Below are 16,976 nucleotides of genomic sequence, written 5' to 3'. Positions count from 1 at the left end.
GCCGTGTTTGTGTTCTGGCTGATGTGTTCTACACTCCTACTTCGTGTGAGTATATTTGTTCTGTGAGAAGAAGCAGCAGCAGAAGATTCAGTACAATATAGACTTTATTAGTTCACTAAAGTTGAATATGAAATAAAAAGCAGATTGGCTTTAAATGATTCACAATTCAGAATAATCAAGAAGCCAGTTTCATCATGTTCAACACAGGAAGTATGTCCTCCCTACGGCTGCCGCACCTCCACAAAATAAAAGCCCTCAGAGGTGGTAAACACTTCATTTAAAGAGATAATCGTTTGAGTTTTGTTTTCCTGATGAGACTTTTTGTTGAGTAGAGGTGAAGTGATCCAACCCGGGAGGTGAAGGCGACAGACGGTACTGAGCGTGCTCACAGCTTTCTGTGATTTTCACCCGAACTACAAACTCGGCGTCCAGACAGAACTCCCCGTCAGCAAGGAGCTGAGCTGCTGCGACCAAAACAGCCAGGAAGTGAGTAAAAAAGAAGAAAAAAAAAATTAGGTTCTTTGTAGCGTAAACAAACCGTCAGTGAACGGCGGCCAAAGTTCAGCTTCCAATCGAAAGAGTCCATAGGGTTTCAGTCCGACAGACAAGAAGAGCCAAATCACCAGAACTGCTTGGGGAATGTTTCATATCATTTTATTATTTTTTACTTTATTTTCATCATAGCAATGGAAAAATATAACCTCATACAAACGTCTTCAATTCTCTGAATTTTTTTTTTTAAACAAGCAAAATGGTGAGTGACCCGTTCCCAAAACAAGTGCAGCGGGAAATAAAAACTGAAACGCTTCACCAGCAGCTCAAACCACGCGCTTTATTTCCACTAAACTATTTCCATTTGGCACTCGCTCCTTGGAGGATTCCTCGTCGGCTTTTGACTTTTATTTTGAAGGAATTTAGTGCTGTTGTTGTTTGTATAAGAGCATTAAGCAGCGGAGGCTGAGCAGGTGGAGGTGTCCGTCAGCTCTGCACTGCAGTTTGAGTGCTCGCAGGAAGAAAAAGAAAAATAAGAGCAACAAAAATCTAAGGTTTCCACAGAGTCCGCTCCCTTTGAAGCGCTGATTCCACAAAAGTCTTTTATTTTCTCGTCATGTTTTTATCTGTTTTCCCTCCTCCCCCCCTCCCCCCAGCTTGGGGGGGCGGTGGCGGGTCAGTGACGTCATCGTGATGTCGTAGGAGAGCCCGGCTACAGCGAGAGAGGTGGATTGTGGGAGGAGGAGGAGGTGGCAGTTTTTGTTTGTTTTGATTTTTGGGGAGGAGGGGGGAGTCAGAGTCCAGTCCACAGGCCGTCGATGGTTTTGGGGGTGGGGGGTGGGGTTGCCTGCTGGAACTGAAGGTGGTGTGATGTCATGGTCTCTCGCTCGCTCACACGTCTCTCTCTCTCTCTCTCTCACACACAGACACTCACTCAGCTCACACTTCGTCTCACTTCTGCTTCGACCGGACGCTCGACACAAAGACAGAAGAGTTTATTCCAGTGGGGCAGTTTGTCCTCATTGTTCACTGATGTCCAACTCTCAAAAATCTCTCGCGCTTTCCACCGGCGACAATCTGACAAGAGAAGAAAAGAGTCACAGGTCAGAAATGAAAAACTTGGCTTTCTTTTGTTTTCAAATTTACCTCTAGAGATGTGATCATTTTAATTTCTTAAAATGATCATATGTCAACAAAGCCAAAATTCTGAGGTTAATTTATCTTTTTCTTTACTTTGAGTCCAACCTCAGATCAGGTTGCAAAGAAAATTTCAACAAAAAGTGTCTGTGTTGGTCTCAGATGTTGTGGTTGTTTTTTGCATCACGCTGTCAGAGTGGTGCATGATTTCTCTTCATAGACCAAACACAGCACTCAACCATGGCTCCTTTGATATATCAAAGCACAAAACATACTTTAAATGGTCAGTGAATGAAGGTAAAAGCTGATGAAACAGAAACAGAATAAAAGTTTGATGCTCCTTTAGGACTGTCAGTCACATCTGTGGTGAAACGAGTGATGCCACACGAATCTTTGCTAAACACCTGTTGACTAAAGCCTCTGGGGATGGTTTGTGTCTGAAGTCAAGCTCAGCTTCTATTTTATACTGAAAGATTACTGCTGCAACGATTAGTTGACATAATTGAATCATCGACTATAAAAAATTCATATCGTGAAATGAAATACCAGGCAGGAAATGCTCATCTGTAACTTCAGTTCACTGCATGAGGCTCCACATTAACAGATACTTTTATGGGAAAAGATGACTAAGCACATAAATGAAGAATATTGATGAGGAAAAATCTCCACGCCCTGACGGCACTGTGCACTGACAGAGGCTCTGCATCTCCTCCTCGGACAGTGTTTAGCCCCTGATAATGTGATTTAGAGAGTCTCCTTCGCTCTCTGTTTTAAACAGTTTTTCAGGATTTTTGTCACAAACTCGTGTCAAAACTCCCCTAACTTTTTAAAAGAGAGGACATTTATCCGATGGAGCTCTCACTCTCAAGCTCACACTGCACCAGTAACACCTAGTGGGGGGGAGGAGGGGCGGAGTGCCCATGAGCAAAGTAGAAGTAGCCCATGATGAGAAACGAAATGAAACACGTTGTCATGGAGATTATACAGACAGAAAAGCAAGCCCCAATCAGCAAATAAACATTAGAAAACAAGCGTTTTCTAAGCATTTGTGTTGTACTTATATGTTTGTCATCATGATGTGTGTGTAATGTCGTACCAAGCCTGACTCTTAAGCTTGCGGAGCTCCTTAGTGGCCCAGGTAGCGAGCGTCTTTGTCTTGGTGGTTTTGGAGCGCCGACCCTCTGTAAGCAGGTCGTTGATGAGTGGACGAACCTCCACCAGCTTCATCACGTCTTTACCGAACGCCGTGCACAGGTCACTGATCACACAAGGAATATAAAACAATTAGTTCAGGTCAGAAACCAATAAGTTCAAACTGACATTTTCCAACCTAATCTCAAAGAGAAACAAAATAAATTCTGATTGTATTCTCTGTCACTTTCACCAGTTTCTGTATTAGTCTCAGATGTTGTGGTTGTTTTGTACATCACACGGTCAGAGTGGTGCATGATTTCTCTTCATAGACCAAAGAAACACAAATACACACAAAGCCAAATCAGATCTTCCTTCTTACCCGATGAGTCCAGCAGCGTTGGCCACGACTCCATCAGAGTGATCCTCGTCCTCAGCTATGTGATGGATAAATGAGAGAATAAACTCCACACGAGGCTGAACCAACATCACGTCGGCTGCAGGAAGAAAACAAAAGGTGGGTGAGCAAAAAGGTCATAGGGAGAGGCAGGTGAGACATGAGGACAGGAAGAAACGTGGAAGGAAGACGAAATGAAGAATGGGGAAGTAGACAAGAGAAGGTTTGAGATCAGGAAAGTAAGAGACGAGATAGAAAAGAAGGTGAGAAATAAATAAGACTTGAATTCTGCCTGACTCTTAAAAGTCGAGGTTTGTTTTTTTTCTTTGCTTTCATTTTGTCGGGTCTCGCAAAACCAGGAAGTTTTGTGAAGCTGGGATGCAGCGGAAACTTTCTGGGTGAAAAAGACCCACAATCATCTGTGACGTCATAAAATCCTCCTGAAGGACTCGAATCAGGAAGAGGAACGGACGTCACTTGTTACAAAGTGTCTGTGTGTGTGTGTTCTCTTACGGTGCACGTTCTCTTGGTCCCCCTTCAGGCCCTGAATGATCCCGGTGTATGCCTCCAGACAGCCCTCTCTCAGCTCATTCAGGTAGTCTACCATGTCATAGTCCGTCTAGAAAGAGAAGAACACAAGTCAGGTTTGATTTTTTTTTATGATTAGGTGTGGATAAAGCTGCTTTTTATGTGTATTTGAGTGTTTACCTTGTCAACTTGTGCCTGTGACGCCTGCTGCAGGGTGTCTAACACAATGTCCAGATACTTCTTAAACTCTCCTCCGATAGCGAGAGCGATGTCGCCAAACGCTGAGAGGATCTGGGGCTTCACTGACCGATGGACGTTTTCATTCTGAACACAGACAGAGTCGGGTTAGAGCAACTGAACGTGTTAGCGTCTCATTTGCACAGATAGCAGAAGTCTTGCTCACCCCAAGGTTCTCCAGAAGCAGCTGCATGATCTCGTCACAGTAAGGCAAGATGTTGGTCATCAGAGCTCTGCACAGGTCGCACACCAGACCCACTGCTGCCAGACACACCTGGAAACACATCAGCCTCATTGTTATAATTTCTTTTACCTCTTTAGACCCAGTGTTCACATTTGTGGACATCACATATCTGCCTCTCAGACCCATGATTAGGGATGGGTACCTTTCACATTTAAAACAATATGGTACTCAACGGTACCAGTTTTCGATACTTTTCTGTGTTTATATGATGAAAAATATCAATTTGTTTAATTATAAAGTATATATTTTTTTAATTTAACATATCTATTCTGCAATATATAACCTTGCAATGCTGTGTTGATGACCAGCATGGAAAATCACATTCTCTTCCACTCCCTCACAGTCACAAGGATGCATTTAGGTACCTAAACATGGTACCTTTTGGTTTTACATGAATCGATACTCGGTACTTTTGCCAGAATTCGGTCGGTACCTTTAAAAGTACCTAATTCGGTACCCATCCCTACCCATGACACTTCATTTCTTTAAACTTTGACCTATTGGCCTCATCTGGGGACTCTGCCCACATCATCTTTTAGTGATATCACAACATTACACCCATTTAATTGAAAAAACAAGGTATTTAGGTACAATAACACTACTAGCAAATAAATAGAGAACTCATAACACAAATAATCAAACATCCCTTACAAAGACTAAGTTTAGTGATTGTACTTACTAGGTCTAACTTATCCCAAATAGTAAGGTGAATTAACCTAAGTAACCCAACCAGCGGTTCATGTTCTTAAGAACAGCTTGTAGACTTGCCTGATACTCAGCGTAGTTTTTCAATCCGATTGCCAGGAAAGGTTTGAAGGGTTCCATGTACTTCTGGAAGTCGCTGCCCAGAACTGAAACAGAGAAAAACACTCAGCGTCCTTCATTCACTGAAAACACCCCAAAACCTCATCCAATCACCTGAGAGCAGCGTGTGTGAATGTACCTTCGACCAGCGTGGACACAGCCATCAGAGCGTCCTCCTGAACGCCTCCAGAGCCGGCTGTGCTCTGGAACATCCGCAGCAGAGACGCCATGACCACGTCAGAAATCTGCAGGGCATCCTGATGCTGCACCTTACGCAGGACGTTCTGCAACAGACAAGTCGTTTTTAATCACACAGCAGATTTGCAAGTGCAACGCCATCCAAAGCTTTTATTTTTTTTTAACAATTATGCTTAGCAGGATCTGTACTCAATGTGTTGGTCTCAGATGTTGTGGTTGTTTTGTGCATCACATAGTCAGAGTGGTGCATGATTTCTCTTCATAGACCAAAAACAGACACTAGCCAACTTTAAATTTATGTTTAAATCCCAATTTTAAGTCTCAGTTTAAAAATGAAAATGCTTTATAGAAATTGCTCATTTGGGAAAATAAGTCAGTGGATTTCCTCGTTGTATCATTTACCTCACAATAAAACCAAACTGCTTTTTAATTTACCACAGGATGTTAACTGTGACAGCCCTAATATAAACATGTAAAGGTCAGACCTTATTTTCTGTGATGTTCACTTGTACTATGAGATGGAGCCACACAGGAAGCTTCCACAATAAAAGCACAGATATTACACAGATTTAGAAAGTTTAAATGACTCACCTGTAGAGTGGCACACAGCAGTGACTGCAGGTCGTTAAACTGGATTCTGTCTGAAGTGCTCTGGATGTGAGACTGGGGATACAGGAAGTGGCGTCATTAAGCCGATTATAAAAAATATGTGATTTGTTTTTTTGCCTGTAATATCAAAGTGAAGAGTCTCCCTCTCACCTCCATCTGCAGGACCTGCTGCAGCCTCTCCATAATGACCAGCGTGGTTTTTTGTACAGCGGGGTAACAGTCCTTGGCACTGTTCTTCACAATCTCCATCAGAGCCTCGTAGGCGGCAGAGCGAAGGTTGTTCTGGTGGCCGTCGGGCCTGGGTTAAAAAACACACAAACAAGCTTTATAAACCACCTGTTCTTCACTGCTCACAAACATTGTGCAACTTTTTATCTCCACGGTTACAAGGTGAAATCTTGGTCAGCCAAACGAGGCTTAAAAGTGAAAATGTATCAAAGATGAAGATAATCTTCTGTTGGTCTCAGATGTTGTGGTTGTTTTGTACTTCACACTTTCAGAGTGGTGCATGATTTCTCTTCATTGACCAAACACACAGCAGTCAAGCTTGTAGTTTTCTTACCTATCTGTTGTCTCGAGGAGTTTCTGTACAATGATCTCGAAGGAGGAGGACAGGCAGTAGGTGCTTGGTTCCTCCTGATCCTCTGCAGCGTCTGTGGCTTCGTATGCGGCTTCAGCCAGAGAGGAGAAGGCCTGAAACACACACGAAGAAGAAGTAAATTCTGCTGTTCCTGTTTCCATTCAAGCCCATCATAAAGGAAAACTCCCCCCTTACTGTTGCTCATTGTAAGGAGTTTAGACCAAAGGAATAAGTTCGATGCTCACCCAGCACACGTTGGAGGCCACCCTGGGCTCGGCTCCCAGACCCTCAATGAGGCACTGAAGCAAGGGGGCAAGGTAAACCTCATTGATGGCAGCTTCAGGAAGCAGTTCACAGATCCTCCCAACTGTCCATGCTGTGGTGTCTCTAACCACAACGCTAGGGTCCTTCATCAGCTCGATCAGGGTCGGCATCGCCTGCAGGAAGGGAGACAAGGAGTCAGAGGAGGGCCTGGTTCTTCTTCATCTGCAGAGTCTTCTCTCTAAAACAGTTTTATGACCTGACCTGTATGACGAGTGGTTTGAGCTGGTTGAGTTCAGGCCCCTCCAGGATCGATCCAAAGGCCATGACAGAGGCGTCTCTGTAGCGCCAGTCGAGGTTTTTGATGTGTTCTTTGATGAAGGGTAGAACGTGAGGGACCACGTCGTCCTCACAGCAGGTGGCGAGCAGCATCAGACACACGCCAGCTGCTTTACATGGATTCCAGTCGTCATCATCATCATTCTCGTCCTGCAGGTTAAAACACAGAAGTTCTTCAGCCTTCATGTAACCCTGGATGTTGTAGGGTTTGGATTGACCAAGCTCTCAAACGTGATCTAAGTCCAGGTGTGTACCTGTTTGGTGAGGGTCTGGGTCAGAATGGGGACTAGATACTGCAGGGCTCCTTTAGCATAGAATTTACTGGTGTGCTCTGGGGGGCGCCCCTGCTCTGAGGCCTTTGATTGGACAAGAGATAAACAGGAAGTGAAAAACAGGCACAGTGACAGATTTCAATCAGACAGAAAAGCGAGAGCATCAGGTGACCCGGACCTCTGAGGCCTCAATGGCCAAATCCATCTCCTCATCACAGACGTTGGACCAGAACTCAATCCCCTGCAAGGCCACCTCATCGATGTCGCTCTTCATCGCCTCGATGGTGATCTGAGGAGGAGGAGGAGTGGATTGGAGAAGGAATAGAGTTATGAGATGTTGGTAACAAATTCTTTCTTCTTGGTGTTTAGGTATAAGAAGAATAATTTTCTTGCGTGTTTCAAAATTACATTCTGAAATTTTAACAGTTCTTACAGCGAACAGAGCTGGTCCCATGTAAGTCTCCATGTACTGGTAATACAGAGACATGATCTTCACCAGGTTCTGTAAGGCGGCCACTCGCACCTGAACACACACAAACAAAAAACACACAAACATTAAAATTCAGATGACATGTGAGGACATGTGACTTTAACTGTTTGATAAAACCTTTAAAACCACTCACTCTGGTGTCGGGGCACTGCGTAGCTTCACACACAACCTGCATGATGAAGTGTCTCTCCGTCTGAAAGGGACACATAGTTCATTAAAACCTATTCCACAACGACCAAACACACATAAGGTGTGTGTGTGTGTGTGTGTACCTCCTTATCAAAGTTGGCTTTGGTGAACTCCAGAGAGTTGAGCAGGGCGTTGGTCGCGGCCAGCTTCACGTTGTTGCTCGGCTCTTCTTTCCTCATTCCCTGGATGATGGCTGTCAGGATTTGGTTGGCGGTCTCCTGCAGCTGCTCAGGGTCCTGAAAGAAAAATGCATGTTAGAATAAGATCACAGGCCTGGACCCCAAGAAGTTTTAGGGCGTGGTCACACTGTCCAAATGATCTGGACTTCAGGGCTGAAGCGTGCTTAAGCAGGGTACAGTTTTGTCAGTGTGACCTCTTCCTTAATGAGGAGAGTATTCTGTGTCCAAAGCTTTTATCTTTGCCAAAAACTGTGCTGTGTATGATTAGACTGAAGAAAAAGATGAACAACTACTAACAAATTGTGGACTGACTGTTCTCTTCTGTGCTCGATGTTTTGGTCTCAGATGTTGTGGTTTGTTGTGCATCACACTGTCAGAGTGGTGCATGATTTCTCTTCATTGACCAAACACACCAGTCAAGTTTAAATTAATGTTCTAATCCAAAAATGTCACCCACTCGCAAATTTGCAGAGAAGTTTTCTTCTTAGGCCAAAAGAAAAATTTCTAACTGCGTAAAGTTTTACGTGTGTGTGTGTGTGTGATCACTTACTATGTCCTGGCAGATGTATCCAATGGCCTCCAGTGTGGACTCCTTCATGTGTTCGGTGCTGGAAGGGTCTGTGACATTGGCAACCAGCTGTGGAATCAGCTCGGGCCATTGGTTAACGGGGATCTCTGCGCAGGCGATTCCAGCGACGCACTGTGACGCTGAGCTGGGCCGGTATGTCTCTGTGCCCAGAGTCTGTAAAACCTGGAAACAGAGGCCTTCAGATGTTAAGACAGTGTTGTAAACATTTCAGTGGCTGAACTGCGAGATGCATTCAGAGTCTTACGTAGTTCTTGATCTCGCGGCGAGCATTGGTGTCGATGGCCAGCCACCTCTGCTGGTACTGTGTCTTTACGTCGGGGTCTTTGGAGGTGAGCGAGTTTTTCACCTGCAGACCGGCAGCGACTCGAGCCACCTGAGTGTTCCCAGGGTTTGCCAACACTTTGGACAACTCCACCAGGAATGTGGGCTGAGGAGGGAAGAGAGGAAAGTAAGGTTAAGGAGAAGAAGTGAATCTCTCTGTGAGCATCACCAGAACATGTGAATGATGAGACTTAGAATCAGGCTAAGATGGGAACTGACATTCGGGATCATTTAGGTCTCAGTTTTTCTTAAAGAAATCAAGAACATTTTAGTGAGGACTGCTAAATGAAAGAACCTTTAGGAAATGTGTCACTTCCTGGCTGCATTCAAGACTTCACTGATCACATCAAAGATTTATGACATGTATCATACACAGACATCACCTTCCTGTCTTCCACTGAAAGGTAAGAGCAGTCTGCCTCTTGCTTGGATCAATAAAGTTGAAATTATCCACACAGAGGAAGGAGTGCTGCATCATCACTGGAAAAAGTCCCATAGTGCTCTGTGCATGACTCTGCACAACACTGACACCAAAAAGAAAAGAGGAGGTCCCTTCACACGATCAGGGAGACAACATGCATGGCATTCGAGTGTTCATGTTGCTCAGCGATACTCCTCCTTACCACTAGAAGGCAGTGCAATGTCTATGCTAGTCAAATCATCAGTTTCTAGTTCTGATATACACTCTCCTTGTTTGAGCAGGAGACCCTTACGGCCAAATTCAAGTGAATCTGTGTCAGAAGGACGAAGGACTACTGAGGAAATGCAGGAAATATAACAACCAGCAGGCCTAGGCCTGTCACGATAATCAATAAATCAATGAACCAAACGATAAATAAAAACGTCCTCGGTAAGTTTGCCAGCCTCGATAAACTGACACGTGTATGCATGTTTGTTTTCCTCCTCTCTTTTGACCAAAGAGGCTGAATGAGAAGATGGCTCACTACGTATATCTTTCCTAACATCGGGGTGCAAAGGTTCCATAGCGGATTTATAGCAGAGTGAGCATCTGTCAAAAATGCGATTTTTGGGGTGAAGACGGGGCTGCTCGCACGTACACACGGAGAGCTGAAGCGAGCGTCCTGAGGGGTAAGGAGGAAACACACGCTAATATGAATGATGGCACGAAAGATACGGTTCTTAAGCCGCCTGCCACAGTCCCAGTGTGGGAATATTTCGTTTTTTATCAGAATGAACAAAGTGTGAGCTCATGAACACCAACGAGCTGATATGTCGCATTTGTTTGAAAATAGTGGCGACGAAGAAGAAGGGGAGGTGAAGCAGAGCCTTGTTCTTTGACAATCCGCTCTTACTGAGGCTTTTGGTCTGCAAAGTAAATAGAAATAAAAGCGCCAAATGGTGGGCGCTCAAAGACAGCTACATTACCAAAGAAATGCAGCCCTTCAATACGGTTGAAAGCCAGAAATGTTAAAAAAATGTTTGACAGACAGTACGGATTGACTGGGAAAAAGGACATGTTACAAACAATTCAGGAACTGTATAAACTCCCTTTTATTTAGGCTATAGTTTTTATTGTTGTTGTTTTTTTGGGGAGTTTTGTTTTTCTTTAGAGACAGGGTCTATGTTTTATTGTTTTTGATTAGTATTAATTATTTTCATTGACATGTATTTTTTTCTAAAAGAGAGTCCATTTTATTTTCACTGTATTTTTTTTCTCTTTCTTGTTTGTTAAATTAATTATATTTGTTTAATTTATTTTATTTAAAAGATCCTGACCTTTTAATTACAGTTAAATACGCTTAAGAAATTCAAGTTTCTTGCTTTTGATAGGTTGTACTGACTTTATTATCCCATTTATCATAATTACATCAATGAAAAAATGAAAAAAAATCAAAATAATATTGACAATAATATTGTTTATCGGCAATAATGTTTTGGAAAATTATCGTGTAGCAAAATTTGTTATCGTGACAGGCCTAAGCAGGCCAATCACAGGCCTCATAGGTCTGAGTCGTTTCTGCAGGGCTCGGTGAACCTGTGTTTATTCAATGCATGAGTATAAATCAGGCTTTAACACGTCCTCTGCATCGCCATCAGTCTGCCAAAAGCTTTTCATATATACAAAACATACTTCACACACAACACTGGAATACACAGCGATGAAAGACTGCCGCCTTCCTGTTTTACACACACACACACACACGCACTTTGGGAATTCTTTCAAAAACAGACATGTCTCACTGTACAGCTTCCCACAGGGACCATGGCTTAATGTTCAATAGATTTATCCCCACACCCCTAAATGTCAACAAACTGTGGTTCAATGCCTGAGATGCAGAAAATAAAAATTTCACCATCATTCCATGTCAAAACTATTTCACCAAAAGTGCTTCTTGACTCAAGACAAACAAAAGTTAGGTTTTTCTTTTTCTGTGCCCAAAGACTTGAGCCTGTCTGTCATTACTCTTTGTGTTGATGTACATTGCTCCATAGTCTATTACTTAATTTTAACACTCTAGATTTACTATAACAGCAGCCAAACTGCTCACTCCCGGGTCAAATTAACACATTAAATCTACTGAGAAAAGGACCTGCATCGTGTTGGAAGGTTGATGTCACAGGCTGAGTTTCCAAGACATTCAAAATGAAATTTAGATTTTGCTAGTCGACAGGTAAGAAAACACTCATTAAAAGTTTTTGAGCAGAAGTTATTTAACACAGGATCAGAGTCATGGTTTGCAGGATTGTGCCAACGTTAGCAGTGGTCATGCATGTGCTGGTCACACCCATAAGCTCTATAATTAATGAACGTAATCTCTGATGTCACCTGTATGTTTCTGAAACAGATTGATGAAGCAACTCCGCTATCACAGCCATATTGGAAGTGACGGGGGCTTTGAGTACAGCTATAGGGCACCCATCAGTCACGTGACCTGAGCTGTGCCTCTGATTGGGCGAGCTCATGATCTTTATATTCTCAAAACTACTGAGTAAAGAGTAAAATTCAACCCCGTACAGCACCAATAGTGAAACAGCAGGTTTTAACACTTCTGCAATGTCTTTTATTCTTAGACCAGAGGTTGCTGCTTGGTCACACCTCGCTCTGGTTGAGTAGTTCGGTCTTAGCTGTAGCTGACACAGCCTACATAAAATTTTACCAACATTTTCTAAACTGCCAAAAAGTATTTTTCAATTAGTTGCTGACCATCGTCTGTGGTTGAGCACAGCTTTTTGTGGGAATCCTAAGCTAGAATCAAGTTATGAGCTTCTCTAAAAGCAATAAAGAAACAATGATTTGTTACATCAAGCTACTTGCTTTCAGTCTTTCTTTCTTTCTTGCCTTTGTTGATGACAGAGCTGATATCCTTTGAATAAAAAACAGTGAAAACTGATTCTAAGAGCAAAACTCACAATTACAGCCAGCACTATTGTTAGCTGAACTACTGGGGAGCTGAAGAAATTGTTGAATCATTTACTCTTAAGATCCAAGGAGTGACTACACTGCAGTTCTGTGACCTTCTCTGGGACTCATCACTTTGCCGTTTTTCTTGGTTGTCATCAGGTAGCAACATGACTTCATTCATGACATTTAAGAAAAGCTTCTAACAATGAAGGCCAAACATATTACTGAAAGCCCTTAAAGAGGATCTTGTAGTGCTGCTATGTGTGATCAAATTCTATAAACTAAAACAATCCAATCCGTAGAAGTTAGTCACCTAACCCCTCCCTTATCGTTTTGACTGTACTTTATACTTAAAGCATTTACACTGATAAGTCCAAACAAGGAAGTAAAGCAGCTTTGGATGTTTCTTGTAAATAAAAGATGTCCTGAGTGCATCTTAATATTACAAGATACAACAATGTACATACACCACAGTAAAAAGATTACAGGCCATTAAAAAGAAGCTGTAAATATTGGTAAGATTTAACAAACCCAAGGTGACATTCTTAAACGTCTATTTTCATCGAGTCACTACGACATCGCATTTAGGGGGTTTGGAAAGCACAGCTAACATTGATAAACGCTACATGTAACAATGGAAATTTTTCCTTTTACTATTTTCACAAATGTAATCATATGGAAAGGTGATTTTTAATCATTCTGTATTAGCTAATGCATATTTTGGTAGCATTTACTGCACCCTTTAATAAAATGACTTCTTTTTGCAGCTCTGTCACAGAATTATAATTTCTTTTTTTATATGTGGGTGCTACATAACAAGATGAATTTAGGGATGCACGCCAACTTTTTTCCTAAACAGTCACCGATAACTTTCAGCTTCTTAAGGCAGATGCTGATAACTGTTAACCGATGACACACAAACACACACTTATATATTTACCCAGGACCATGACGTGAATTCTATGAACAAAACCAAAAAAACTTTTATAATTGCTGCTACTGTGTACAGTATAATGGTTGTTTATAACTTGAGTTTAATCCCGTAATTTTTTGTACTTGTGTGCTGGTTCTATTCTCTGCTGGAATCTGAATTTCCAGAGGAAATCTTCCCGAGGGATCAATGAAGTTCCCATCTATTTTAAAGGATTTTGGATAATGGTTTCATTCAAATGAATATCTTCTTACTACAGTATATGAGGGTCAGTTGTTCTTTTTTTTTGGAAGCCTTAGAAAAAATACACACACACACACAGAGGGCATAAGCTAAAGGCTTACTACTTTAAAAGGTGGCAATGTTCTGACCTGACACTGTATTCTCAACAATTCTTCTTGGCTTTACATTACTAGTGTCTGTAGTCTTTAGCAGCCTGGGTGTCCTTATATGCTCTCAAACCTCTGTTGAAGAGACAGTTAAGTTTCAGGTGACTGATTAAGTTTTGAAGCTGCTACCTTTTACTCCTCATGGAACTTGCCTGGAAGAACTGTCTTCTTCAGAAATGTAGATGTCCCACACAGTCGACCCAATGTTTTCTGTTTTGAAGCGCAAGCATGCTGTGCTGTGTGCACAACGCACATTTATGGTGTGACGGAAATTCAGTGTTCACACATTTGCTAGTCGTTCTTTTAGCCTTTTTTAGTACATATTTCTATTGTTTATGTGTAACGTGGAAAAATACTGTAGATGTCAATTCAAGTCTTAAACTACCACGATTATGATGGAGTCAATGAGCTTTTTGTCATACAAGGGGGTACTCTTCAATTTTCTCAGTCAGAAAACTTTTTTTAATACTTGACAGCACTTGAATGCAGCATTCACTGCAGGCTATTCAGGTCTTTTAGTGGGAGCAGGCCACCACCGTGCTGACAAAAATACAAACGTTATCGCGGCTAGTCATCATGATATCCAACCTATCAAAATGAGATAATAATTTCCTGTTATTGGCCTGATATTCATTGGTCCAATAGTTATTGTGCACCCCTAGTTGAATTATATATTATTGAGGACAAATACCACAACTGCAAAAAGATAAAAGGCAAAGGAGATAGGAGACACCATGTTGTACCTCAGGTGACATCAACCTTTTAGTGTATGCAAGATTAACATCGTTGTTAATTGAACCAGATGATCTGCAGTCTCCACCACATCAGATGGGTGTAGCTGCTTTCATGAAATGCTGGCGCGAGCAGGCTGCCCGAGTGTGTGTGAATGTGTGTGAGAAGGGGAGGGAGGCAGGAGGAGGAGGGGGGGAGCAATAGAGGAGAAGCCGGGCGGGCTCCAGCTGTCCTGAGCTCCTCTCAACTCCATCCATGCTGCAGCCTGACTGTAGCATCAGGTCAGTTAGCGCCTCACCCTCCGCCCAGCACTGTGACCCCACCAAAACAGCACCATACTAACGCCATACTAACCAGGTTCTCTATCGCTGCCTGCTCCAGAAACTTCTGTGCCGCCTCCAGTTCATTCCGATCTGCAGAGAGAGCGATGAGAGGAGGGGGAGAGGGGTTATTCAATGTAACGTTAGCCCATTAGCTGACAGATATGGTAGCCGGAAGGCTAACACACGACTTAGGGAGGAAGGTACTAATATGAAACAAAACCAGGGTAGTGGGACAGGTTGAATAACCACATATGCAGAAATTCATTGTTATTCTTGACAGAAGTAAAATACTGAAGTAAAATTTCACTGATGTTGCAGTTAGTCTGCCCAGAGAAACACGCAGAGGCTCCAACGTGCGTGAAGCCAGAGATCCGCGGTTAGCATGCTAACATTAGCCGGTCAGCGGGACACGTTTGGGGTGACAGAAATAAAGTTTTCCGGGCAATCACCAAACATCTTAAAACATGAATAACTTGATTTTATGCGGTGGGATGTAAATAATGCAGCAATGTGATGAACTTTTCTCCTTCATCGGTAGCTCTAAAGTAACGTTAGCACTGACAGGCGTGTGATGGAGCGGCCGATAGTTTGAATGATGTAGGCTAACTGCTAACTAACATGAGCTGCATCAGGCATGGGCAGGGTCGGCTCTGCTAGCCGGCTACATGCAGCTGTCAGGTTAGCCTCGAATGAGCAACACCCGTATTCTAATAACATGACATCATAATTAGATATCATTTCTGTGCAACTGAAGGTTTCTTTTCCTAAAAAGCTGTAAAAAGCCACCTGACAAGGTGCTAAGTCACCAGCGTTATCTACGGTAACTGAGGCCGAAATGTTAGCATTAGCACCCTGCTAGCGAGGCATTTCCCTCCTCCCTACTTCAAACTTTCACCGGTTCACCGGAGCTAACAGCCACCATGCTAACTCAGCAGCTTACATCGTAAAGCATTGCCTCGGAGGACGGACGCGGCATGGGGAGATAATCGGTGCTGTTATTTACCTGGAGAGACCGTTTTTTCGAGGATAGTGATGAGCTCCATTCCGTCCACCGGCTGCCTCTCTCTCTCTTTTCTCTCTTCACTCGGCCGCTAGCTCGATAGTTTCGGTTGCCGCGCAGCGCTCACAGCGGATTATATTTCTTCCACAGAACTCAGTTGGTGCCAGCCACAGGGCGGGTTTAATCAGAGTTTAAAGAGGCGTCAGTCCCCCGATGCTGGCTCGGCGTTTTTCACTTGGATGGTGTGGGAAATGTTAACGGCTGTGGCGCAGAGTAACGTCGCGTAGATTCACCGCCGCCCGTTTGCATCCTGTGTTGTCGGGAGGGAAAGGGCCGCGCGCTTCTCTCCCGCGGAAGGATATCACGCACTGTCGGCAGGGGCGTCGTGCTGCCTTCAGGGGGTGTCTGATATGCTGTAACTCTGCATTTGGCGCAGAGACAAGACGCATAAAAACAAGAAATACCCCACAGAAAAGAAGTCTTCGCACACAGTAAATGTGCTCCTTTAAAGACCACTGCTTATGTGAATAAATTTTAATCAGCACAGTTTAATCAAGCACTTAAATTTCTGTAGATCGAGAACTATGCCAGAAGCTTGACTGCAAACTGAGTAATTGGCCATTAACTGTTTTAGATAAAAACTTCTTCTTGAAAATAAAAATACTACGAATTTGATTGTCAATGCAACAAATGGGATTCTGAAAACACCACCACAAGATTTGAAAGAGTGACCTAACTTCTTCGTCGAGTACACTTAAACGCATCAGTACACTTCTCTTACCAACCTCCAGCACGAGCCCGTTTGCGTCTCTTTCGCGCGCCTAGCTACTTGCGTGTACGCTGGCTCGTGCACGAGGAAATTCTTCGACTGAGGTGCCAAAAATGTTTATATTCACAAATAACAGCATGATTGTAATCCAAATCCCGGATTTAGAAGGCAGCTGGAGTCAGTAAAAGTCTGGTCAAATCCAGTTGCTTTTTGGATTATATTTTCAAAGTTGAGTTGACTCTCAGATCTAACATGAGTTAACCTCTACCTACAATAAACTCAGTTTTTACCACCTGAATATTCTTAGTGATTGGCATATCCATTTAGGAGTATGCTTTGCCAACCTGCATTTGTTTGCAATTTATATGCTACAGATAACAGTGACATTTTTGTACTTTGGGTATTTATCGGTGTAATTTGTTCTACTCATAGTTAAAAATATTATGATGATGCTAATGGCACTACTTATAT

General features: G+C 42.9%; 1 protein-coding gene and 1 non-coding gene across 2 annotated transcripts; both read right to left on the bottom strand.

Annotated features, from left to right (window-relative positions):
* Positions 1-171: 171 nt before the first annotated feature.
* Positions 172-16,118, bottom strand: kpnb1 (karyopherin (importin) beta 1). The gene is made up of 22 exons (XM_074695868.1): positions 15,740-16,118; positions 14,768-14,826; positions 8,921-9,103; positions 8,638-8,838; positions 7,992-8,144; positions 7,853-7,912; positions 7,663-7,752; positions 7,408-7,518; positions 7,212-7,313; positions 6,883-7,107; positions 6,603-6,794; positions 6,340-6,470; positions 5,928-6,075; positions 5,760-5,831; positions 5,110-5,254; positions 4,935-5,017; positions 4,089-4,196; positions 3,866-4,009; positions 3,671-3,776; positions 3,143-3,257; positions 2,726-2,887; positions 172-1,569 (listed from the first exon to the last, which is right to left on the bottom strand). Coding segments are annotated over exons 1-22 (2,631 nt in total). The 5' UTR covers positions 15,780-16,118; the 3' UTR covers positions 172-1,568.
* Positions 3,493-3,633, bottom strand: LOC141810251 (small nucleolar RNA SNORA79). The gene has a single exon (XR_012600067.1). It is a non-coding gene; the product is annotated as a small nucleolar RNA SNORA79 (small nucleolar RNA).
* Positions 16,119-16,976: the final 858 nt, after the last annotated feature.

The sequence above is a fragment of the Halichoeres trimaculatus genome, unplaced genomic scaffold (assembly GCF_033239565.1).
Source record: "Halichoeres trimaculatus isolate MK-OKI-2021-1 unplaced genomic scaffold, fHalTri1.1 fHalTri1_scaffold_20, whole genome shotgun sequence".
Lineage (NCBI taxonomy): Eukaryota > Metazoa > Chordata > Actinopteri > Labriformes > Labridae > Halichoeres > Halichoeres trimaculatus.
The sequence above is the reverse complement of the archived record's forward strand: the minus strand, read 5'-3'. Positions and strand labels throughout refer to the sequence as shown.